This window comes from Pseudophryne corroboree, chromosome 6, assembly GCF_028390025.1.
Source record: "Pseudophryne corroboree isolate aPseCor3 chromosome 6, aPseCor3.hap2, whole genome shotgun sequence".
Taxonomy (NCBI): Eukaryota; Metazoa; Chordata; class Amphibia; order Anura; family Myobatrachidae; genus Pseudophryne; species Pseudophryne corroboree.
In genome coordinates, this window is record NC_086449.1 from 160213794 (window position 1) to 160240695 (window position 26902).

The 26902-nt window shown below is 46.1% G+C and overlaps 1 protein-coding gene across 1 annotated transcript in view; it reads right to left on the reverse strand.

Moving 5' to 3' along the window:
* RASSF2 (Ras association domain family member 2) overlaps positions 1-26902 on the reverse strand; it is a 104842-nt gene that overhangs the window by 51788 nt on the left and 26152 nt on the right. The window contains exon 5 of the mRNA XM_063932052.1: positions 11931-11998. Coding sequence (XP_063788122.1) covers positions 11931-11998 — 68 coding nt within the window. The remainder of the gene's footprint in view (positions 1-11930; positions 11999-26902) is intronic.

Sequence of the window (26902 nt, forward strand, 5' to 3'; positions counted from 1 at the left end):
TTAAATATAATAAAAATTGTATGTTTTAACAAATTTCATAAATACATACTTAATAAGAGTGCACCCAAAAAAGAGTCTTCTTTACTCTTCGTTTGCTCATGCTCCAGTATACTACAGAGTTTTGACTATAAAAATGATCAGAATAATATAAAGAAGATATTTATAATGGAGTATACTGCAGTATGACAGGTGAGGCTCCACCTCACCTCACCGCTCATCAGGTTCTCACTGACAAAATCCAAACACTTACAGTTTTTGGAGTTTACTGAATATTAGGCAGCCCCATCAGGCCTCTATTAGTGGATAGACCCCATTGGCAAATCTATAATCTGTGGGGACCCACACTGCGCACCCTGCACCTATGATATTATACATAACACAACCATTCCAGAGTCCCACGTTGGCACACTCGCAGTAGACTCTGGCACATAGTCATAATCTGCTGCGCTGCCAGAGAGGAGGGGACGCACATGGAGCTAGCACACGGGTCCTCTAATCTCTTATACTGCCCCTGATATGCTGTTACTAAAACCATGCTGGAACTAGTGTTTCCACATGTGTAAAGGGCACATAAACACTTCAAAGGGAACGTGATACATTTATAAACAGTGTGCCATAATGATGCCCGTACATCAGGCAGGTATCAGGGCAGTTCCCCATTTTGCCAATGCTTGGGTCAGGGGTTCGTGGGAAACATATTGGAAATCCTCGATTCGCCGGTTCTAATCACTGATGTTCACCGATCTGCGTTTTTGAGCTCTAAATGGCAGATCTGCATTGGCAGAATGGGAAATTGCAGCTCAGATGTTTGTCCCACATATCTGATATAACTGTGGGGTTGTCAGGGTGAGTTATACTATAGTGTCACTCCTGTCATGTTTCACTAGACTCCTGCTGGAGAGGTCAGTAATGATATTTGTAAAAGTAAGCAGTTTGATTATGGAAGGCCCTGACACCCCCTCTCCCTCCCAGTTGAGTCTTACAGTGGGCGACAGTGCAGCGGTGTAAGTTATGAGAGGGAAATAAAGAAGAAAAGAGGTATGACTGATGGGTTTCTTTTATATTCGCCTTAATAACTGATAGGACCCACCGACCAGGGGCGCCAAGATATACAATATGGTGGGCCAGAGTGATATGGAGGGAGCTTGGCCAAACATAGCAGGTATAGCTTAGTAAATGAAAAATACTATGTGTGCTTGTAAAGGGGGGCTTTTCTCAACCTCAACAGCTGGCCAAGACTCTTGCCAGGCCCCTCTAAGAAGCCTGGGCACAGGTAACTAGTTTCTGCTCTTCTCCTCTCTTGGCACTCCTGCCACCGGTCACAGACTATGGCAGCCTGATGTAACTTTCTCCCATAGGCAAAATCTCAGAGCTAGAGTGGATGACCATGCCTACACACCCATCCCTCCCAACACCTGTGCTCAAATGATGTTTCAACTAAGGCACACAGAGCTTAAATGGAAAAATGCGACACATTGATGTTGCCTTGCCCAATCAGCTGCATCAATAACTTCCTCCTTTTATCCTCCTCCTCTCCAGATAATGTTACAGATGCTGAGTTGGGATGCATTTGCAGTGCACACAGCCATCTAGGGAAGGCATATGATGAAGCAGTCAGGTTGTAAAGTACAGCATGTTCTATTTTGTCCTACTCCTGTTCTGTCATCTGCTTCTGAAATAGTGAGCGGTGAGCAAAACATAAATGGAGGAGAGGCGGATATTATTGATGCTGATGTACTCACAGCCTTTATGTCATTAATCCTGTTATTCAGGTTCTCTCATACTCCAAAGCAATTTCTTATCTACTGTAAGGTCACTGCAAACACCTACAATCTGTCCTTAAAACCAGAGGCGTAACTAGGGTTTTCGGAGCCCAGGGCAAGATGAAGATTGACGCCCCCCCCCCCCCAAAAAAAAAAAAAAACAACAACCCATAAAACCACCAGAAGGGGCGTGACCATGCACCAGAAGGAGTGTGGTCACATACCGGAAGGGGCATGGCCACTGAAAATGGGGCGTGTCAACATGACTATCACCTACCCCCTGCATCATCTCTCAACACACTATCACCTACCTCCTACATCGTCTCTCAGCACACTCTCACCTCCCCCTTGTGTTGTCTCTCAGCACACTATCACCTCCCCCTTGTGTCGTCTCTCAGCACACTATCACCTCCCCCTTGTGTCGTCTCTCAGCACACTATCACCTCCGCCTTGTGTCGTCTCTCAGCACACTATCACCTCCCCCTTGTGTCATCTCTCAGCACACTATCACCTCCCCCTTGTGTCGTCTCTCAGCACACTATCACCTCCCCCTTGTCGTCTCTCAGCACACTGTCACCTCCCCCTTGTATCTTCTCTCAGCACACTATCACCTCCCCCTTGTGTTGTCTCTCAGCACACTATCACCTCCCCCTTGTATCTTCTCTCAGCACACTATCACCTCCCCCTTGTGTCGTCTCTCGGGCACACTATCACCTCCCCCTTGTGTCGTCTCTCAGCACACTATCACCTCCCCCTTGTGTCGTCTCTCAGCACACTATCACCTCCCCCTTGTGTCGTCTCTCAGCACACTATCACCTCCCCCTTGTGTCGTCTCTCAGCACACTATCACCTCCCCCTTGTGTTGTCTCTCAGCACACTATCACCTCCCCCTTGTGTCGTCTCTCAGCACACTATCACCTCCCCCTTGTGTCGTCTCTCAGCACACTATCACCTCCCCCTTGTGTCATCTCTCAGCACACTATCACCTCCCCCTTGTGTCGTCTCTCAGCACACTATCACCTCCCCCTTGTCGTCTCTCAGCACACTGTCACCTCCCCCTTGTATCTTCTCTCAGCACACTATCACCTCCCCCTTGTGTTGTCTCTCAGCACACTATCACCTCCCCCTTGTATCTTCTCTCAGCACACTATCACCTCCCCCTTGTGTCGTCTCTCGGGCACACTATCACCTCCCCCTTGTGTCGTCTCTCAGCACACTATCACCTCCCCCTTGTGTCGTCTCTCAGCACACTATCACCTCCCCCTTGTGTCGTCTCTCAGCACACTATCACCTCCCCCTTGTGTCGTCTCTCAGCACACTATCACCTCCCCCTTGTGTTGTCTCTCAGCACACTATCACCTCCCCCTTGTGTCGTCTCTCAGCACACTATCACCTCCCCCTTGTGTCATCTCTCAGCACACTATCACCTCCCCCTTGTGTCGTCTCTCAGCACACTATCACCTCCCCCTTGTGTCGTCTCTCAGCACACTATCACCTCCCCCTTGTGTCGTCTCTTAGCACACTATCACCTCCCCCTTGTGTCGTCTCTCAGCACACTATCACCTCCCCCTTGTGTCGTCTCTCAGCACACTATCACCTCCCCCTTGTGTCGTCTATCAGCACACTATCACCTCCCCCTTGTGTCGTCTCTCGGGCACACTATCACCTCCCCCTTGTGTCGTCTCTCAGCACACTATCACCTCCCCCTTGTGTCGTCTCTCATCACACTATCACCTCCCCCTTGTGTCGTCTCTCAGCACACTATCACCTCCCCCTTGTGTCATCTCTCAGCACACTATCACCTCCCCCTTGTGTCGTCTCTCAGCACACTATCACCTCCCCCTTGTATCTTCTCTCAGCACACTATCACCTCCCCCTTGTGTCGTCTCTTAGCACACTATCACCTCCTCCTTGTGTTGTCTCTCAGCACACTATCACCTCCTCCTTGTATCTTCTCTCAGCACACTATCACCTCCCCCTTGTGTTGTCTCTCAGCACACTATCACCTCCCCCTTGTATCTTCTCTCAGCACACTATCACCTCCCCCTTGTGTCGTCTCTCAGCACACTATCACCTCCCCCTTGTGTCGTCTCTCAGCACACTATCACCTCCCCCTTGTGTTGTCTCTCAGCACACTACCACCTCCCCCTTGTATCTTCTCTCAGCACACTATCACCTCCCCCTTGTGTCGTCTCTCAGCACACTATCACCTCCCCCTTGTATCTACTCTCAGCACACTATCACCTCCCCCTTGTGTCGTCTCTCAGCATACTATCACCTCCCCCTTGTATCTTCTCTCAGCACACTATCACCTCCCCCTTGTGTCGTCTCTCAGCACACTATCACCTCCACCTTGTATCTTCTCTCAGCACACTATCACCTCCCCCTTGTGTCATCTCTCAGCACACTATCACCTACCCCTTGTGTCATCTCTCAGCACACCTTCATTCAATTATTGCACATTACGGCAGTAGAGTGCCCTATTTACACAGTACGCAGGAAGAGTCCCCTTTTTACACAGTACGCAGGCAGAGTCACCTTTTTACACAGTACGCAGGCAGAGTCACCTTTTTACACAGTACGCAGAGTCCCCTTTTTACACAGTACACACAGTGCCAGAGACACATTGCCTCACAGTACCAGATACTTATTACCCCACAGTGCCAGATACATATTACCCCACAGTGCCAGGTACATATATGCCCCACAGTGCCAGATACATATATGCCCCCACAGTGCCAGATACATATATGCCCCCACAGTGCCAGATACATATATGCCCCCACAGTGCCAGATACATATTACCCCACAGTGCCAGATACACATTGCCCCACAGAGATACACATAAATGCCCCCACAGTGCCAGATACACACTGCCAGATACACATTGCCCCACAGAGATACACATTGCCACACAGTGCCAGATACACATTGCCAGATATATATTACCCCACAGTGCCAGATACATATATGCCCCCACAGTGCCAGATACATATTACCCCACAGTGCCAGATACACATTGCCCCACAGAGATACACATAAATGCCCCCACAGTGCCAGATACACACTGCCAGATACACATTGCCCCACAGAGATACACATTGCCACACAGTGCCAGATACACATTGCCAGATATATATTACCCCACAGTGCCAGATACATATATGCCCCCACAGTGCCAGATACATATTACCCCACAGTGCCAGATACACATTGCCCCACAGAGATACACATAACCCCACAGTACCAGATACACATTGCCAGATACACATTGCCCCACAGAGATACACATTGCCACACCGTGCCAGATACACATTGCCAGATACACATTGCCCCACAGAGATACACATTGCCCCCCCCCCCCCCCCCGCCCCGCTCTCACCCCCGCACACCGCTGGCGCTGCCTGCTGTTACCTGCTATGTGAGGGGAGAAGAGCACAGCGCCTCTCCTGCCCCTTAATGTACCATGAAGTCCGGTCTCCGGCTGCAGGCCACGGGTATCTTGGCGCCGGTTCATTAGCCAATCAAAGCGTGCGGACCGGCAGCCAATCAGGAGCCGGTCCGCGAGATCTGATTGGCTAACAAACCAAACCAAGGAGACTCGCCCCACCCCGCCAGACACTGAGCACATTGAGGGGCAGGAGAGGTGCTGCGCTCTCCTCCCCTCACATAGTAGCAGGATGGGGGACGGCCCGGGGGCAGAGCAACAGTAGCAGGGGCGAGTGGGCATGATGCCCTGGCCGCCAGCAGCGCCCCCCTCTGCTGGGCCTGCTCGCCCCCCCTTAGTTACGCCTCTGCTTAAGACACATCCAATTCTTCTTGTAATCATTCGTTTCTCATTACAATGTACAAGTGTATAGGTATATTGCGTTCAGGCAGGGTCACTTTATAACAGTAAGGGGCAGGAGGCAAAGATCACATTGCTGGCCTCTGCCAGTGGCAAACGCAGGATTTCGAGAGGGGGGTTTCCAAATGCAATCCACAGTCTCCCACTCTATGGAACATGGAATACAGTATTAATATTTAACCCTATAGTATAGGCTGTATCATACATATTTAAATAATATAAATAAGTGGTCAGGAAAAGGTTAAACATACTATAAAAAATAAAGACACAAATATAATAGAACCAGTACTGCACTTTCTAAGCACACATTCTCCCACCACATGCTAAGGCCCCTGTCTCTTCTTCCTGGTAGCTACACTCTGGTCCAGTGCACTGATTCAGGACTCGCATGCAGCAAACTTGGTAGAAGAAGTTGCTGCCACTGGGCATGTGCTGCAGCTCCTCTCTGTCCCTTAAACGGCATGATGTGGCGGCAGCTCTAGTAATCATATTATATACCATTGCTATTGCCATAATTTGAGCCACTTGCCAAGAGGAGGGGGTTTCTGGGCAACCGGAAAGTCCCCCTGCGTTTGCCTATGTCTGCATACCAAAAGTAAGATCCATCAGCTTTTACAGAGATCAGAATGTTTCCACTGATGTAAACTAGTCTAGGAGTGATAATTACAGGGTAATCTGAGCAATAAAGTCAGAGATCTCACCAAGAATTCAGAACCTGTCCTAGATTATTGGTGAGGCGGGGGTTAGAGTTTAGGCTAAATCTAGAGGTCACTTTGAATTGTGGTTCAGGCTAAATTTAGGATTATTTTTGGATTAAGAATTAGACCATGTATAGGTTTAGACTTTAAATAGGGTTTGGTCTAGGTCAGGCTTTCCCAACCTCGGTTCTCAAGGCACACTAACAGTCCAGGTTTTAGCATTATTCATGCTTGGGCACAGGTGACTTAATTATCACTTCAGTTATTTTGATTTAAGCATCTGTGCTGAAGCCTGGATATCACTAAAACCTGCACTGTCATACCCCTTTCAGACCGCCAGCTCTGAACACGGGATACTGGCACATGAACGCGCATAATCCGTGTTCATGTGCGGTCTGAAAGGTGCCAGAGTTGAAATACTAGGTCAAGTGATCCAGTATTCCAACTCGGGTAGCGAGCAGGGTTGAACACGTGTTCACCCAGCTCGCTGTGCGGTGTGAACAGGAGCCGGGTCGATGAGACCCATTTCCCGTTCACTGTGTGCAATATGCTGGGTTGCTTACAGTGGCGACGGGGAGCCTGAGGCGGGTCGCCCGCTGGGAGCTCCCATGTAAGACTCACGGGTGCAACCCGCCACAGGCGGTCTGAAAGGCTTATTAGTGTGTCTTGAGAACCCAGGTTGGGAATGCTGCTCTAGGTCATAAATAAATTTGGATTAGGGTTTTGCATTTCAACTAAATCTAGGGCTGGGTTTGAATATATACAAATATTGAATACATAAAAATATTTTTTAGATAAATAAATTAGGATCCAGTCAATTTAGGGCCCAATTAACTTTTAGGGCCAAATGCGTTTTCGCACAGCGGGTGATTTTCCATTGACTGCACATGCATATACACCGCAATGCGCACGCACGCCACCAAACAGCGACAAGCTGGTGTGGAAATTTCGATCACGTAACAATTCGCAAGCTGATTGACAGGAACCGGACGTTTAGGGGTGGTAAGTGATCGTTTTCTGGGAGCATCAGGCAAAAAGGAAGGCTTTTCTAAGCGTTATCAGGGAGGGTGTGTGACGTCCGCTCCGGCCCCGATCAGCCTGTTTGTATCGCACTGTAGGAGTAAGTCCTGGGCTACGCACAGACTGCACGCACTGGAAAAACCATTTGATGGTGAGTGAGTTGGGAACGGATTTGCAGCTGTCCGCGGACTGAGGGACATTTTCGCATGGCGTACACATGCGATCACACACTTGCACAGGGCGAATTTACACTCTCCCTTGGGCGGCGACTATCTGATCGCAAGACAACAAAATTAACAGCACAGCAATCAGGTCTGAATTAGGCCCTTAATCCACTTTCAAGAACTAACTTTCTAGAAATTAATGAATTATTTAGGCTCCTAGTGTTTATTTGTAACATGCAAATAATGTTTCACATTCAACAGAAACTTTTCTATGGGAATCCAGTGTTTGGCCAAATATTGAAATATACGGCGGGATGTAATGGAATCCGGCGATCTCAGACTCCATTGCATCCCACCGCTAGATTCAGTGGATCTCTGCTTTCCAGTGCCTTCATTATTCCTGTGTTTTCTCACTTTTACAACTTTGTTCTTTTGGTATATTATGTAATAGAGATAAGTAAACATTGCGTGCATACAAGTGGCTTATTGTTGCTGTTTTATAATTGGTTGATGTGCATCAGATGGAAATCACATGCCCTCTGTTTTCTGAGTCTGTGAAATCTGTCTGCCCTAGAATTCTAGCAGAAACCCATACATTCATAACGTAATTTATCCTGGACATTAAACAAGTTTTTCTGGTCCAGAGATTTTATGGATAAGGATTCCAGCATTTTGAAACTATACAATCAGTACCAGTGACGGAACTAGCGTGTAGTGGGCCCAGGTGCAACAATATGCATTGGGCCCCCCCACCCCCTCCCTACCCCCACCCTCACGATAGATACAGATGCATGCCTAATGCAGGAAATTGGGAGTGAGCATTGGCCTCATTGAGAAGGGACATGGCCAAACAATAGTACCCCCAATTCAAATGAAGTTACATAGTAGTGCATGCCTGGCCAACCTGTGGGTCTCCAACTGTTGTGAAACTACACATACCAGCATGCCCTGAGTTTTAGCATTTCTTAATAGCAAAAGTGAGGCAGGGCATGTGGGGACTTTTCACAACATCTGGAGAGCCACAGGTTGGCGAGGCCTGCAGTAGTGCAACCTTATTCGCATTAGACCACACAGTAGTACTACTTATACACATTACATCCACACAGTAGCATCGCCCCTTACACATTACGCCCACATGGTAGCATTGCTCCATACACATTACGCCCACACGGTAGCATCAGCCCTTACACATTATGCAACACGTTAGCATTGGACTTTACACATTATGCCCACGCGGTAACATCGCACCTTACACATTATGCCCACATGGTAGCATCGCCCCTTACATATTATACCACACGTTAGCATCACCCCTTACACATTACGACCACACGGTAGCATCGTCCCTTACATATTACGCCATATGGTAGCAGCGCCCCTTACACATTATGCCCACATGGTAGCAGAGTCCCTTAGACATTATGCCCAAACATAAGCATTGCCCCTTAAACATTGTGACACACGGTAGCATCTCCCCTCACACATTACGCCCACATGGTAGCAGCTCTTTTTACATATATTATGCCTACATGTTAGCATTGCCCCTTAAACATTACGCCCATACGGTGGCATCGCCTCTTACACATTATGCTCACATGGTAGCACCCCCTTACACATTACGCCCACATGGTAGCATCCCCTTACACATTACGCCCACATGGTAGCAACACCCTTTACACATTACACCCCCATGATAGAAGCGCACCTTACACATTATGCCCACACGGTAGCATCGCTCCCTACACATTACACCCACATGGTAGCATTGCCCCTTAAACATTATGCCACATGGTAGCATTGCCCCTTGCACATTGCATTTCTACACAGTAACAGCGCCCCCTACACATTGCATTCCCACACAGTAACAGCATCCCTTACACATTGTATGCCCACACAGTAACAGTGCCCCTTACACGTTATATACCCACACAGTAACAGTGCCACTTACACATTGCATGCCCACACAGTTACAGCATCTCTTACAGATTGTATGCCCACACAGTACCAGCACCCCTTACACATTGCATGCCCACACAGTAACAGTGCCCCTTACACATTGCATGCCCACACAGTAACAGCGCCGCTTACACATTGCATGCCCACACAGTAACAGTGCCCCTTACACATTGCATGCCCACACAGTAACAGTGCCCCTTACACATTGCATGCCCACACAGTAACAGTGCCCCTTACACATTGCATGCCCACACAGTAACAGCGCCGCTTACACATTGCATGCCCACACAGTAACAGCGCCACTTACACATTGCATGCCCACACAGTAACAGTGCCCCTTACACATTGCATGCCCACACAGTAACAGCGCCGCTTACACATTGCATGCCCACACAGTAACAGTGCCCCTTACACATTGCATGCCCACACAGTAACAGCGCCACTTACACATTTTATGTCCACACATGGGCTGCAGGAAATTACTTGCCTCAGTGCTGTGCAGGGCTATTCAGGGGCTGCTTCTGCTGCTCAGGGAAACGGTTGTGTGTGCCTCTGCTCGTCCTCACCTCCCTCCCATAGATATTTTGGATGGTCACTAGACCGTGACATAACATCAGATGAACCCTGGTGCCCAAGTAGTGAGTATAGCAAGAGGAACGGAAGGGGGAGGAGCGGAGATGGGAGAGTGGCACTTCCTCCTCCCATTGGACCGTTGCGGACTGCATCACAGAGCAAGTTTGGATCATATGATTCCCGGCGCCCAAGCACTGCAGTGAGCATAGGTAGAGGAAGGGGAAGGGGGAGGCGCGGCGAGTGAAGAGCGGCACCTCCCCTTCTCTCCGGCCAGACGGAGAGCAAGACAGTTCGGCGGTATATTAATGAGAGGAGGTAGGCGGCGCAGCGCTAGCGGCAGCACATGAGTCAGTGTGACTCAATGTTATGCTTGCAGCTATGGGCCCCTTCACTGTGTCGGGCCCCAGTGCAATGCACTGGTTGCACCTGCGCTAGTTCCGCCACTGATCAGTACAATTGCCAGTTCACCATTCAGTGCAGGCCATAGTACATGCAGATCAGCTATCTGTTCGCTCTGGGGGTAATTCAGATCTGATCGCTGTCCTGCGTATTTTGCTGCCCTGCGATCAGATAGTCACCGCCTACAGGGGGAGGGGAAAATCGCTGGGCAACTGTGCAATCGCTTCTTTTGCAGAGCTGCACAAAAATCAATCTGTGCAGTCTCTGCGCAGCCCAGGACTTACTCTTCGTGTGCAATGTAATCCTGCTGATCGGGGCCGGAGCTGACGTCAGACACTCTACCTGAAAACGCCAGAGCCCGCCTGCCTTTTTTTTCCAGACACTCCTAGAAAACCGTCAGTTGCCACCCACAAATGGCTATTTCCTGTCAATGACCTTGCGAACGCCCGTGCATTCGGATTTTTCGCAACATCCCGTCGCTAGGTGCCGATGCCTGTTGCTGTTGTGTGATGCGCCAGCGCATTGCGGCTCATACGCATATGCAGTTCAGATCTGATCGCACACTGTGCGAAAACGCACTGCAGCGATCAGATCTGAATTACACCCTCTGCGCCTTCTAAGAATACTCTTCACAATACAAAATCCCAATAGCGGAACTCATTTCCGGAGACTTAAAGGGCCTGATTCAGCAGCGGACACAATGCCGATGTATGCATAATTGAGTGATTTTTTTGCGCACAACACCAGAAAACCCCTACGGCGCATGCGTACCATTGAGTATATACAAAGACCACTGTGGTATGTGGAGTTGCTTGTAGTAGGGCCAACGTCGCAAAACCTTGGGAGCTCCTGGGCGGTGATTGGGAGATGGCCTGAAGTGTTCTCAAAAGAGGCCGTCTCATGGACTTGTCACGGGTGTGTCAGTGAATGCAGCTGTAGTCACAAATGCATATCCACAGCCATAGAGGGACTGCTTAGATATTTGAGAAGGAAACTTCCCTTAGCTACGTATATAAATCTCTGTCACCTCAGATCCCAGCTTTCTGATCTATCCCTGACTACCTTGTTTCCTGAGCCCCCTGCATCTCAGTCCACACTACCTGTCACTGAACCACACTACATCGAGCCTGCAACCATCTTTTACTGTAGCTTAGCCTCTTAAAGCAACATGTTGAGCCTGGCTACCAGCCACTGGGGTCCACCCCCTTCCACCTGCACAATAAAACCCTACTCATCTCAGAATATGTGTCCAGTCCCATTTGTGTTGTGGCACTATCCTCCGTCTACATGTACCCCAGCAACACAGTGAGTGGGCGTTATTGCTATTATTACTCTTCATGCTGCTGTCATTTCCATCCTCTTCCACTCTATGTGTGCTCTGTCCAAAAGGCCAGGAGCAGAATCAGAAATAGTGAGTGAACTTCCTCATACAGCTACATGACTAAATTTGCCTTTTACCCTTCAACCACAGAGACAAAAAAGACACAGTGCACATTGACAGGCCACTTACCAGCGCAAGGGGTGTCATCGGCATCTGTTACCTGGATGTCAGGGATGATAGCCGGTTTAGCGCCTTTTCTGGAAGCAAACGGATATTAATTGTAAAGCTTTAATTACAACATATATAATAAACAGGGTCCTCTTAATTATCTGTACCAGTGTCAGCTAATGTCTAAATTGTACAGCTCTATGGAATGTGAAACTTCATCTACACATAACTAGAGATGTGCACCGGACATTTTTTGGGTTTTGTGTTTTGGTTTTGGATTCGGTTCCATGGCCGTGTTTTGGATTCGGACGCGTTTTGGCAAAACCTCCATGAAAATTTTTTGCCGGATTCGGGTGTGTTTTGGATTCGGGTGTTTTTTTTCAAAAACCCCTCAAAAACAGCTTAAATCACAGAATTTGGGAGTCATTTTGATCCCATAGTATTATTAACCTCAATAACCATAATTTCCACTTACTGTATTTCCAGTCTATTCTGAACACCTCATACCTCACAATATTATTTTTGTCCTAAAATTTGCACCGAGGTCGCTGGATGACTAAGCTAAGTGACCCAAGTGGCCGGCACAAACACCTGGCCCATCTAGGAGTGGCACTGCAGTGTCAGACAGGATGGCACTTAAAAAAAATTGGCCCCAAACATCACATGATGCAAAGATAAATTAAAGAAAAAAGAGGTGCAAGATGGAATTGTCCTTGGGCCCTCCCACCCACCCTTATGTTGTATAAACAGGACATGCACACTTTAACAAACCCATCATTTCAGCGACAGGGTCTGCCACACGACTGTGACTGAAATGACTGGTTGGTTTGGGCCCCCACCAAAAAAGAAGCAATCAATCTCTCCTTGCACAAACTGGCTCTACAGAGGCAAAATGTCCACCTCCTCCTCATCCTCCGATTCCTCACCCCTTTCACTGTGTACATCCCCCTCCTCACAGATTATTAATTCGTCCCCACTGGAATCCACCATCTCAGGTCCCTGTGTACTTTCTGGAGGCAATTGCTGGTGAATGTCTCCACGGAGGAATTGATTATAATTCATTTTGATGAACATCATCTTCTCCACATTTTCTGGAAGTAACCTCGTACGCCGATTGCTGACAAGGTGAGCGGCTGCACTAAACACTCTTTCGGAGTACACACTGGAGGGGGGGCAACTTAGGTAAAATAAAGCCAGTTTGTGCAAGGGCCTCCAAATTGCCTCTTTTTCCTGCCAGTATATGTACGGACTGTCTGACGTGCCTATTTGGATGCGGTCACTCATATAATCCTCCACCATTCTTTCAATGGTGACAGAATCATATGCAATGACAGTAGACGACATGTCAGTAATCGTTGGCAGGTCCTTCAGTCCGGACCAGATTTCAGCACTCGCTCCAGACTGCCCTGCATCACCGCCAGTGGGTGGGCTCGGAATTCTTAGCCTTTTCCTCGCAGCCCCAGTTGCGGGAGAATGTGAAGGAGGAGCTGTTGACGGGTCACGTTCCGCTTGACTTGACAAGTGTCTCACCAGCAGGTCTTTGCACCTCTGCAGACTTGTGTCTGCTGGAAAGAGAGATACAACGTAGGCTTTAAACCTAGGATCGAGCACGGTGGCCAAAATGTAGTGCTCTGATTTCAACAGATTGACCACCCATGAATCCTGGTTAAGCGAATTAAGGGCTCCATCCACAAGTCCCACATGCCTAGCGGAATCGCTCTGTTTTAGCTCTTCCTTCAATGTCTCCAGCTTCTTCTGCAAAAGCCTGATGAGGGGAATGACCTGACTCAGGCTGGCAGTGTCTGAACTGACTTTACGTGTGGCAAATTCAAAGGGTTGCAGAACCTTGCACAACGTTGAAATCATTCTCCACTGCGCTTGAGTCAGGTGCATTCCCCCTCCTTTGCCTATATCGTAGGCAGATGTATAGGCTTGAATGGCCTTTTGCTGCTCCTCCATCCTCTGAAGCATATAGAGGGTTGAATTCCACCTCGTTACCACCTCTTGCTTCTGATGATGGCGGGGCAGGTTCAGGTGTGTTTGCTGGTGCTCCAGTCTTCGGCACGCGGTGGCTGAATGCCGAAAGTGGCCCGCAATTCTTCAGGCCACCGACAGCATCTCTTGCACGCCCCTGTCGTTTTAAAAAAAAATTCTGCACCACCAAATTCAATGCATGTGCAAAACATGAGACGTGCTGGAATTTGCCCAAATGTAATATACGCACAATATTGGTGGCGTTGTCTGATGTCACAAATCCCCAGTAGAGTCCAATTGGGGTAAGCCATTCTGTGATGATGTTCCTCAGTTTCCGTAAGAGGTTGTCAGCTGTGTGCCTCTTCTGGAAAGCGGTGATACAAAGCGTAGCCTGCCTAGGAACGAGTTGGCGTTTGCGAGATGCTGCTACTGGTGCCGCCGCTGCTGTTCTTGCTGCGGGAGGCAATACATCTACCCAGTGGGCTGTCACAGTCATATAGTTCTTAGTCTGCCCTGCTCCACTTGTCCACATCTCCGTGGTTAAGTGGACATTGGGTACAACTGCATTTTTTAGGACACTGGTGACTCTTTTTCTGAAGTCTGTGTACATTCTCGGTATCGCCTGCCTAGAGAAATGGAACCTAGATGGTATTTGGTACCGGGGACACAGTACCTCAATCAATTCTCTAATTGCCTGTGAATTAACGGTGGATACCGGAAACACGTTTAACACCACTGCAGCTGCCAAGACCTGAGTTATCTGCTTTGCAGCAGGATGACTGCTGTGATATTTCATCTTCCTCGCAAGGGACTGTTGGACAGTCAATTGCTTACTGGAAGTAGTACAAGTGGTCTTCCGACGATCGACTCCCAGCAGCAACAACAGCAGCGCCAGCAGCAGTAGGCGTTACACTCAAGGATGCATCGGAGGAATCCCAGGCAGGAGAGGACTCGTCAGACTTGCCAGTGACATGGCCTGCAGGACTATTGGCTTCCCTGTCTAAGAAGGAAATTGACACTGAGGGAGTTGGTGGTGTGGTTTGAAGGAGCTTGGTTACAAGAGGAAGGGATTTAGTGGTCAGTGGACTGCTTCCGCTGTCACCCAAAGTTTTTGAACTTGTCAATGACTACTGATGAATGCGCTCCAGGTGACGTATAAGGGAGGATGTTCCTAGGTGGTTAACGTCCTTAACCCTAGTTATTACAGTTTGACAAAGGCAACACACGGCTTGACACCTGTTGTCCGCATTTCTGTTAAAATAATTCCACACCGAAGAGGTGATTTTTTTTGTAATTTGACCAGGCATGTCAATGGCCATATTCGTCCCACGGACAACAGGTGTCTCCCCGGGTGCCTGACTTAAACAAACCACCTCACCATTAGAATCCTCCTTGTCAATTTCCTCCTCAGCGCCAGCAACACCCATATCCTCATCCTGGTGTACTTCAACAGTGACATCTTCAATTTGACTATCAGGAACTGGACTGCAGGTGCTCCTTCCAGCACTTGCAGGGGGCGTACAAATGGTGGAAGGCGCCACCTCTTCCCGTCCAGTGTAGGGAAGGTCAGGCTTCGCAACCGACACAATTGGACTCTCCTTGGGGATTTGTGATTTAGAAGAACGTACAGTTCTTTGCTGTGCTTTTGCCAGCTTAAGTCTTTTCATTTTTCTAGCGGGAGGATGAGTGCTTCCATCCTCATGTGAAGCTGAACCACTAGCCATTAACATAGACCAGGGCCTCAGCCGTTCCTTGCCACTCCGTGTCATAAATGGCATATTGGCAAGTTTACGCTTCTCATCAGATGCTTTTAATTTTGATTTTTGGGTCATTTTACTGAACTTTTGTTTTTTGGATTTTACATGCTCTCTACTATGACATTGGGCATCGGCCTTGGCAGACGACGTTGATGGCATTTCATCATCTCGGCCATGACTAGTGGCAGCAGCTTCAGCACGAGGTGGAAGTGGATCTTGATCTTTCCCTATTTTACCCTCCACATTTTTGTTCTCCATTTTTTAATGTGTGGAATTATATGCCAGTAATATATCAATAGCAATGGCCTACTGTACCGTACTGCTATATATATATATATATATATATATATATATATATATACTGGAGGTCAGCAAAATTCTGCACTGTCCTCCTACTATATACTGCGCACAACTACAATGCAGCACAGATATGGATAGTATACTTGATGACACAGAGGTAGAGCAATGGACTACTGTAACTTACTGCTATATATATACTGGTGGTCAGCAAAATTCTGCACTGTCCTCCTACTATATACTGCGCACAACTACAATGCAGCACAGATATGGATAGTATACTTGACGACACAGAGGTAGAGCAATGGACTACTGTACCATACTGCTAAATATATACTGGTGGTTAGCAAAATTCTGCACTGTCCTCCTACTATATACTGCGCACAACTACAATGCAGCACAGATATGGATAGTATACTTGACGACACAGAGGTAGAGCAATGGACTACTGTACCGTACTGCTATATATATATACTGGTGGTGAGCAAAATTCTGCACTGTCCTCCTACTATATACTGCGCACAACTACAATGCAGCACAGATATGGATAGTATTCTTGACGACACAGAGGTAGAGCAATGGACTACTGTACCGTACTGCTATATATATACTGGTGGTCAGCAAAATTCTGCACTGTCCTCCTACTATATACTGCGCACAACTACAATGCAGCACAGATATGGATAGTATACTTGACGACACAGAGGTAGAGCAATGGACTACTGTACCGTACTGCTATATATATATACTGGTGGTCAGCAAAATTCTGCACTGTCCTCCTACTATATACTGCGCACAACTACAATGCAGCACAGATATGGATAGTATACTTGACGACACAGAGGTAGAGCAATGGACTACTGTACCATACTGCTATATATATACTGGTGGTCAGCAAAATTCTGCACTGTCGTCCTACTATATACTGCGCACAACTACAATGCAGCAAAGATATGGATAGTATACTTGACGACATTGAGGTAGAGCAATAGACTACTGTACCGTACTGCTATATATATATATACTGGTGGTGAGCAAAATTCTGCACTGTCCTCCTACTATATACTGCGCACAACTACAATGCAGCACAGATATGGATAGTATACTTGACGACACAGAGGTAGAGCAATGGACTACTGTACCGTACTGCTATATATATACTGGTGGTCAGCAAAATTCTGCACTGTCCTCCTACTATAAACTGCGCACAACTACAATGCAGCACAGATATGGATAGTATACTTGACGACACAGAGGTAGAGCAATGGACTACTGTACCGTACTCATATATATATATATATATATATATATATATATATATACTGGTGGTCAGCAAAATTCTGCACTGTCCTCCTACTATATACTGCGCACAACTACAATGCAGCACAGATATGGATAGTATACTTGACGACACAGAGGTAGAGCAATGGACTACTGTACTGTACTGCTATATATATATATATATATATATATATATACTGATGGTCAGCAAAATTCTGCACTGTCCTCCTACTATGTACTGCGCACAACTACAATGCAGCACAGATATGGATAGTATACTTGACGACACAGAGGTAGAGCAATGGACTACTGTACCATACTGCTATATATATATATACTGGTGGTTAGCAAAATCTGCACTGTCCTCCTACTATATACTGCGCACAACTACAATGCAGCACAGATATGGATAGTATACTTGACGACACAGAGGTAGAGCAATGGACTACTGTACCGTACTGCTATATATATACTGGTGGTGAGCAAAATTCTGCACTGTCCTCCTACTATATACTGCACACAACTACAATGCAGCACAGATATGGATAGTATACTTGACGACACAGAGGTAGAGCAATGGACTACTGTACCGTACTGTTATATATATACTGGTGGTCAGCAAAATTCTGCACTGTCCTCCTACTATATACTGCGCACAACTACAATGCAGCACAGATATGGATAGTATACTTGACGACACAGAGGTAGAGCAATGGACTACTGTACTGTACTGCTATATATATATACTGGTGGTCAGCAAAATTCTGCACTGTCCTCCTACTATATACTGCTCACAACTACAATGCAGCACAGATATGGATAGTATACTTAACGACATAGAGGTAGAGCAATGGACTACTGTACCATACTGCTATATATATATATATACTGGTGGTGAGCAAAATTCTGCACTGTCCTCCTACTATATACTGCGCACAACTACAATGCAGCACACATATGGATAGTATACTTGATGACACGGAGGTAGAGCAATGGACTACTGTACTGTACTGCTATATATATATATATATATATATATATACTGGTGGTAAGCAAAATTCTGCACTGTCCTCCTACTATATACTGCGCACAACTACAATGCAGCACAGATATGGATAGTATACTTGATGACATGGAGGTAGAGCAATGGACTACTGTACTGTACTGCTATATATATATACTGATGGTCAGCAAAACTCTACACTGTCCTCCTACTATATACTGCGCACAACTACAATGCAGCACACATATGGATAGTATACTTGACGACACAGAGGTAGAGCAATGGACTACTGTACCGTACTGCTATATATATATATATATATATATATATACTGGTGGTCAGCAAAATTCTGCACTGTCCTCCTACTATATACTGCGCACAACTACAATGCAGCACAGATATGGATAGTATACTTGACGACACAGAGGTAGAGCAATGGACTACTGTACCGTACTGCTATATATATACTGGTGGTCAGCAAAATTCTGCACTGTCCTCCTACTATATACTGCGCACAACTACAATGCAGCACAGAAATGGAGCGTTTTCAGGCAGAGAACGTAGATATTTGCAGCACACTGAGCCCAGATAATTGCAGCACACTGAACACAGAAACTGAGAGAACGCAGCCACGTCCTCTTGCTATCATCTCCAATGCACGAGTGAAAATGGCGGCGACTCGCGGCTCTTTATATGCAATACGAATCTCGCGAGAATACGACAGCGGGATGATGACGTTCGGGCGCGTTCGGGTTACCCGAGCTAGTCGGGAAGATCCGAGGCTGCCTCGGAACCGTGTAAAATGGGTGAAGTTCGGGGGGGTTCGGATCTCGAGGTACCGAACCCGCTCATCTCTACACATAACTAGTGTAACAACAAGTATAATAATATCCAACTCTCAATACTGTAAGTGCCAGAGTCATGCTAGCAGAACAATATAACCAAAGCAACATGTCCAGAATCACTCACATTATTTCAGCGTCTGTATTGCACCTGCAACTCGACTGAGGCAGAGATGGACGCAAACCCGACTGTCTTGCAGTTGAGCAATTGTCGTGGCCTACGCATGCATAGGGGTCTATTTACTAAGCCTTGAACGGAGATAAAGTGGATGGAGATAAAGTACCAGCCAATCAGCTCCTAACTGCCGTGTCACTGGCTAGGTTTGAAAAATGACAGTTAGGAGCTGGTTCGCTGGTACTTTATCTCCGTGCACTAAATTTCCCTCTAAGGCTTAGTAAATAGACCCCTGTATCACACTGTGCCACCATGGTCTTGTGACGGCGGCCACAGAGAGGATTTATGAGAAATGTGATTAACAGCCAAGGACAGTAAGGGAGTCTGCGACTGTGATTCCATACACAGCGCCTTACTTCCTGCAGCCATGCTGCTCAACCATAGGAGTACACAGAACTTAGATAAACTAATCTGCATTGGAAGCTGTATCTTTGTACACAGCTGCTGGGAATTGCATAGTCGCCGGTGGGCGCCCCCATACAGATCCAGGTGGTGGCAGCATTTGCATATCTTCCCACATCCGCAGTGTACACAGTCGCAGCTGCAAATGCATGTGTGTACATCTCTGATTCATGCCCTCAGTATATACCTATTTATCTATATACATATATGCTCATGCGGCACCAGAGATTGGCTAGATGCCTGTTAATATGAAGACATCAGTGATAATTTGCAGATTATATGTTCACCATACATTCTGTTTTTGGGTTGTAAACAATAAAGTCAGTCTGCTTTGTAGGATGTTGCGTCCAGATGGAAGATTGCATTGTGGAAAATGTAAAAAACATAATAACCTCAAAGAAAAGGGAAGTGCAAAATGAAATCCAATTTCCTTCCAGCACCTCTAGCTATAGACTCTGCTGGGTCATAGACACTGGTGTCAAATAGGGGATCATTCAGACCCGAATGCAGCCGCGCATCTGTACACAGTGGCTGCATTCGGGTGGTCTGCGAACATGCGCTGGACGCAGTACATATGCATTATCTGAAACATTGTGGCCACATCCCGAAGGGTGCGGTCACAGTGTGAATGACAGCGGCGGGTGTTCGTGGAGCGGGGATATGGCGTTTTTTTTTTTGGGGGGGTGGCGTGTCAGGTCGAACTGAGGCGGGCCAGGATCATTTTCGGGGCAGCTGCATGAGGTCACATACAGCCGATACGATTTAAAAAATGGTGGCAGACCACCTGACAGCACAGCCAGGCTGCGCTGCCAGGGGTCAACCTTAATTTGATGCGTCCGCAATGTAGTTGTGAATGCATTAAGAGGCACCTTACCCTGTGCTGAGCGGATCCCAACATGTGAGATGATGGACGCAGATTTGGCTGTGTATGTAGCGATCTGCGTCCATCTCTAAATAAAGTCCCTAATGCTTTAGTTATAACAGAAGTTGCCATCTCCATCTCTTTAAATAGGTCCCAGATTGGTGTATTTAAACTAGAGATGAGCGGGTTCGGTTCTCCGAGATCCGAACCCCCCCAAACTTCACCTATTTTACACGGGTCCGAGGCAGCCTCGGATCTTCCCGCCGTATTCTATATAAGGAGCCGCGCGTCGCCGCCATTTTCACTCGTGCATTGGAGATTGAACGGAGAGGACGTGGCAGCGTTCTCTCCCTGAAAAGCTCCGTAATCTGTGCTCAGTGTGCTGCAAATATCTGTGCTCAGTGTGCTTTATTGTGGGGACTGGGGACCACCAGCATATAATTAAACTTATAGTAGTACAGTACAGTAGGCCATTGCTGTATCTTGCAGCTCTGTGTCACTGCAAGTATCCATTCCATATCTGTGCGGCATTTTTGTGAGCAGTATATATAGTATTACAGTGCAGCATTTTGGTGACCCAACAGTATATAGTTGTGTACAGTAGGCCATTGCTGTATCTTGCAGCTCTGTGTCACTGCAAGTATCCATTCCATATCTGTGCAGCATTTTTGTGAGCAGTATATATAGTATTACAGTGCAGCATTTTGGTGACCCAACAGTATATAGTTGTGTACAGTAGGCCATTGCTGTATCTTGCAGCTCTGTGTCACTGCAAGTATCCATACCATATCTGTGCTGCATTTTTGTGAGCAGTATATATAGTATTACAGTGCAGCATTTTGGTGACCCAACAGTATATAGTTGTGTACAGTAGGCCATTGCTGTATCTTGCAGCTCTGTGTCACTGCAAGTATCAATTCCATATCTATGCTGCATTTTTGTGAGCAGTATATATAGTATTACAGTGCAGCATTTTGGTGACCCAATAGTATATAGTTGTGTACAGTAGGCGATTGCTGTATATTGCAGCTCTGTGTCACTGCAAGTATCCATTCCATATCTGTGCTGCATTATTGTGAGCAGTATATAGTAGGACAGTGCAGCATTTTGGTGACCAGCAGTATACATATATAGTACAGTACAGTAGGCCATTGCTCTATCTTGCAGCTCTGTGTCACTTCTAGTATCCTGATCAGTGCTCAATATCTGCTGCATTGTTGTGACCAGTATGTATACTGTACTGTGCGACTTGTGTTATACACCTGGTGATTATACATCCTGTAATCTGTACTGTGTGATGTGTGAGATACACCTGGGGATAATACACCCTATATTATTATTATTATTATTATTATTATTATTATTATTATTATTATTATCCTTTATTTATATGGCGCCACAAGGGTTCTGCAGCGCCCAATTACAGAGTACATAAATAATCAAACAGGAAAACAGCAACTTACAGTTGATGACAGTATAGGACAAGTACAGGGTAAATACACATAGTTACATCAGCAGATGACACTGGAATAAGTATCAGGTGGCAGAAGACTGCTGGATGTGGTACAGTTGAAGATTATTAAAGTAAGACAAAGGATAAGCACATGAGGGAAGAGGGCCCTGCTCGTGAGAGTTTACAATCTAAAGGGGAGGGGTAGACAGACATGGGTGACACAGATGGGGTACATAGAGAAAGCGGAACAGAGAGTTAGGATGAGATTTGGCTGGGTTTGGTGAAGAAGTGGACCCCCAGAAGGCACAAGTCAATACTTAACATTGCAACATTTTACTGGGCTATGCATGCAGGATAAAATTTAAAATAGGGGGGAAAAAAAAAAAAAAGAATAGATAACTTCTACCGCTTTCAAAAAGGACAATGGAAGCTGAAATAATGGACAACTACCTCATGGAAGCCAGATACAGTATACCAAACAGTACTTAGCAGAGTTAGGAATAAGTGCTTATGAAATACAGTAACATTTTGTCATAATATTTCAGAAACTGCATGGCTGGTCTCTTGCACTCTTTTGCTCTAATACACCACCTGCTTTAGGATTTATATTCAAAAACATTGTCTCCATAATCCCAAAAACGTCAGTCTTCTTGGAAAGTGGTTTGTAAGGGAAAGAGAACAAACGTTCTCAAACAACGGTTTCTCAATTTCTTTTTCCTCTGGGAAGGAATTGTGGATTCGCAGGAATATCTGAGCATTTCTGTAATCAGAAAGCAGCGACTTTCTACAAATGTTTACGAATAATTCCAGTGATTTTGTCATTTTCTTCCAGTGATTTGGACTAATAATACCATTGATTAGAACGAATAATTCCAGTGATTTTGTCATTTTCTTCCAGTGATTTGGACCAATAATACCATTGATTAGAACGAATAATTCCAGTGATTTGGACCAATAATACCATTGATTAGAACAAATAATTCCAGTGATTTTGACATTTTCTTACAGTGATTTGGACCAATAATACCATTGATTAGAACGAATAATTCCTGTGATATTGAGATGTTTGTGTTGCTTAGCTTAGCCGTCCAGCGACCACAGTGCACCTCTTTTTCTCTTTTCTTTGCATCATGTGCTGTTTGGGGCCAATTTTTTGAAGTGCCATCCTGTCTGACACTGCAGTTCCACTCCTAGATGGGCCAGGTGTTTGTGCTGCCCTCTTGGGTCGCTTTGCTTAGTCATCCAGCGACCTTGGTGCAAATTTTAGGACTAAAAATAGTATTGTGAGGTGTGAGGTGTTCAGAATAGACTGGAAATGAGTGGAAATTGTGGTTATTGAGGTTAATAATACTTTAGGATCAAAAAGACACCCAAATTCTATGATTCAAGCTGTTTTTGAGGGGTTTTTGGAAAAAAAAACACCCGAATCCAAAACACACCCGAATTCGACAAAAAAATTTCAGGGAGGTTTTGCCAAAACGCGTCCGAATCCAAAACACTGCCGCGGAACCGAATCCAAAACCAAAACACAAAACCCGAAAAATTTCCGGTGCACATCTCTAAACATTCACTGCTTTCACTACTCTGCTTTAACATACTGGGCCTAATTCAGATCCCGGTGGATCTGCAGCACATAGCGAAAAGCACCAATGTTCAATACCTTGCGCCAGACACTTACTGCACATGCACAGGGTCCTGCAATGTTGGATCCACTACCGCTGCAGAATATCAGTGATTGGTCTGCTGCCGTTAGAGAGCTGGGAGAGCCGACACTTCCCAAAACATAGGGTGTGCTGATGTCAGGATCTCCATCAGTAGGAGGGGGCCCGCAACGAAGGTTTGCACGTGGGTACCCTCCTCTCTTAAAATGCCCCTGCTTACGCATTTCTCCGCTCACTGCATTGGTGAGTTCATCATCTTGCCTCTGATGAAACCGCCAATGCCGTGACCGAAGAAACGAATAATGTTAGTTGATCCTCGATTTAGTTGATCCATATATATTATACTGTACATCTGTTAGTATGTACTATGTATATATTATGTTCAGTAATGTAATTAAAAGTGTAAATGTTTTCCAATATGTATTATATGGTTGTTATTCATTTTATTCTGGCGAGAAACTGTATGTCATTCTGACCTTACTTTTACTTTGAGGTTACTTTGTTTATTTATAATAGAATTGGCAGCAATTACAGTGGTTGAAGCTGCATTTTTTATCCAGTTTTCTGGCTGACTATGGGCAGCTGTTGAGTATTATATATAATTCATTTTTTCTATTCTATTTTTTAGTGCAGTGAGAGCCTCGTTTTTTTCTTTCTTTGATTACTAGTGTAAAAAACAACATGCATGCGTTCTATCACTCTTTGTGAATTGTAGATTTTTCTCCCCCCAAAAAATGCTCTTATTTTTTGTGTCTTCACTTACAGAGTGAGGAGAGACTAGGGGGTAAATTTACAAAGATGGGAGTTCTATTTAAGATGGGATGTTGCCCATAGCAACCAATCAGATTTCAGGTATTATCTTCTAGAAGGTGCTAGATAAATGAGAAGTAGAATCTGATTGGTTGCTATGGGCAACATCCCATCTTAAATATAACTCCCATCTTAGTAAATTTACCCCCAGGTCTGTCACTTCCGTGTGTTTGAATATTATTTAGTATTTTTAACATATTGGTTCCTGTGTGCATGTAAATGCACTTGCCTGCATGGCATCTGCCAGGATGGTAATAAAAAGTTGTTCCACTGAAAGTATAGTATAACCTCCGATTCCTGCCAACTTCTTAGATACCTTAGATACCTTTTTAAAAAAACTATTTATTTTGCTGTGGGAAGTACTGTAGGTTTTTTGGCCACCCACTGAGCAGAGATTGCCCCCATAAACATGTCCTCTACCCTTATTTTATACCGCATGTCATTTCTGTTTGCATCTCGGCACATTCATACACCCAGCTGTATTAAGCAAAGAACATCCCGATCATCTCAGCTGTTCTGTTCCAATCATACCACCGCCATGGCCCATGAGTGTCCCATATAATAGGACATGTTGTCATAAGTGAGAAAATGTGTTGCGCATATTGGGGGTTATTCAGGTTTGTTAACAAACCAAAAAAGTTAGCAATTGGGCAAAACCATGTTGCAGTGCAAGTGGGGCAGATGTAACATGTGCAGAGAGATTTAGATTTGGGTGGGTTATTTTGTTTCTGTGCAGGGTAAATACTGGCTGCTTTATTTTTACACTGCAATTTAGATTTCAGTTTGAACACACCCCACCCAAATCTAAATCTCTCTGCACATGTTACATCTGCCCCACCTGTAGTGCTACATGGTTTTTCCGGGTGGTCTTCAGTATGCCGGCTGTCGGGATCCCGGCGCACAGTATACCGGCGCCGGAATCCCGACAGCCGGCATACCGACACTTATTCTCACTCGTGGGAGTCCACGACCCCCCTGGAGGGAGAATAAGCCACCGTGCCCGCAAGGGGCTCATTTGCGCTCGCCACACTGTCGGTAAGGCGGCAGTCGGGCTCCCGGCGCCGGTATGCTGGTAGCCGGGAGCCCGACCGCCGGCCTGCCATACTACACCCGGTTTTTCCCTCTTGTTAACTTTATTGGTTTGCTAACAAACCTGAATAAGGCCCATTGTGTGTCTATAAATAACATAGGTGCTGCACACAGTAGACTAGATTAGATTCTATGAAGCTACTGTATAGAGGAGATATTTGTATGGCGACATATGAACGAGGTATTACACAAGAAAAGGAGATACGGGTGATCCTGGCAGTGAGGAGTACAGCTGGCCCTTAAGATGGAAATTATACACAACAGAAGCATATTTGCTGAATTTAATGAAATGAGTAGGGAACCCATTTGGCTCATGCCCTAGGGAAGTGGGCGGTGTGAATTGTGTCATCATAGGCAAGTACTCTGTGGCATGATGCTGCAATTCACGGCATTATGTTGTAGGGTATGTTGCCATAATGATGCAAACTGCAGTACCACACTCCCTGTACTACTGGGCCTGTACTTGCGACGTGGAACTCCCAGAACATCAACAGCTGTGAATAAGTCATTTTTAAAAGTAAATCCCACAGGACCAATGCTCTTGTGTGATGTCATCCTTCCTACTTTAATTTACCATTCTGTTATGGTTAAGTGCATTGATTTGTGGGGCAAGATGGCAGAACACTGGTCACTGGCCCATAGGAGTCGTGCGGGCCTGGGGCATTCCTTCTATGTACTGATTAGGTACACAAGCAAAAGGCGTTATGCAGTGTAGATGATGCAATTATTTTAAACAAGTAAATGGGTGAAAAGGCGTATTTCTAAGGATGTTGCCAGCCTAGGTGGAGGGCAGCCTTTTTCTGCTTCTGAAAGGACTCATTCCTGTACCTATAATGTATGTAATATTGTGTATCATCTGCAGGATTGTGCACTTGGACCTTCTAACACTCACACCAGATACATATATTAAAAATGGGATCGGTATGTTATTCCGCTGCATGGGATGCCGATGGTCAGTATACAGACATCGGCATCACAAACGGTGGAATGCCGGCTGGGGGTGAGTGCAACGAAGCACCTTGCGGGCTCACTACACTCTCCACATGTTCTACTCTCCCTTTATAGGTGTCGTGGACACCCATAGAGGGGGGATCACCTACCTCGCCGGTATACCGGCGGCGGTATGGTGCCCAGTCAGAATCCCGGCGTTGGTATTGTGACAGCCGGGATCCCGATGAGCGGTATGCTGACTGCATACCTTAAAAAGAGCCTTCACTCAAACATGAGGCTGCTGCAAGAGATGACCTGCACCTTGCAATTCACTTGGCTGATAGTGAGTGCACGTGTGCAAAAAATGAAGCATTACACATCTGTGCCATTTTACGTGACACCTACTTTTACTCATAGAAATAAAGTATTTCAATTTGGAGAGATTAAATGCTGCACT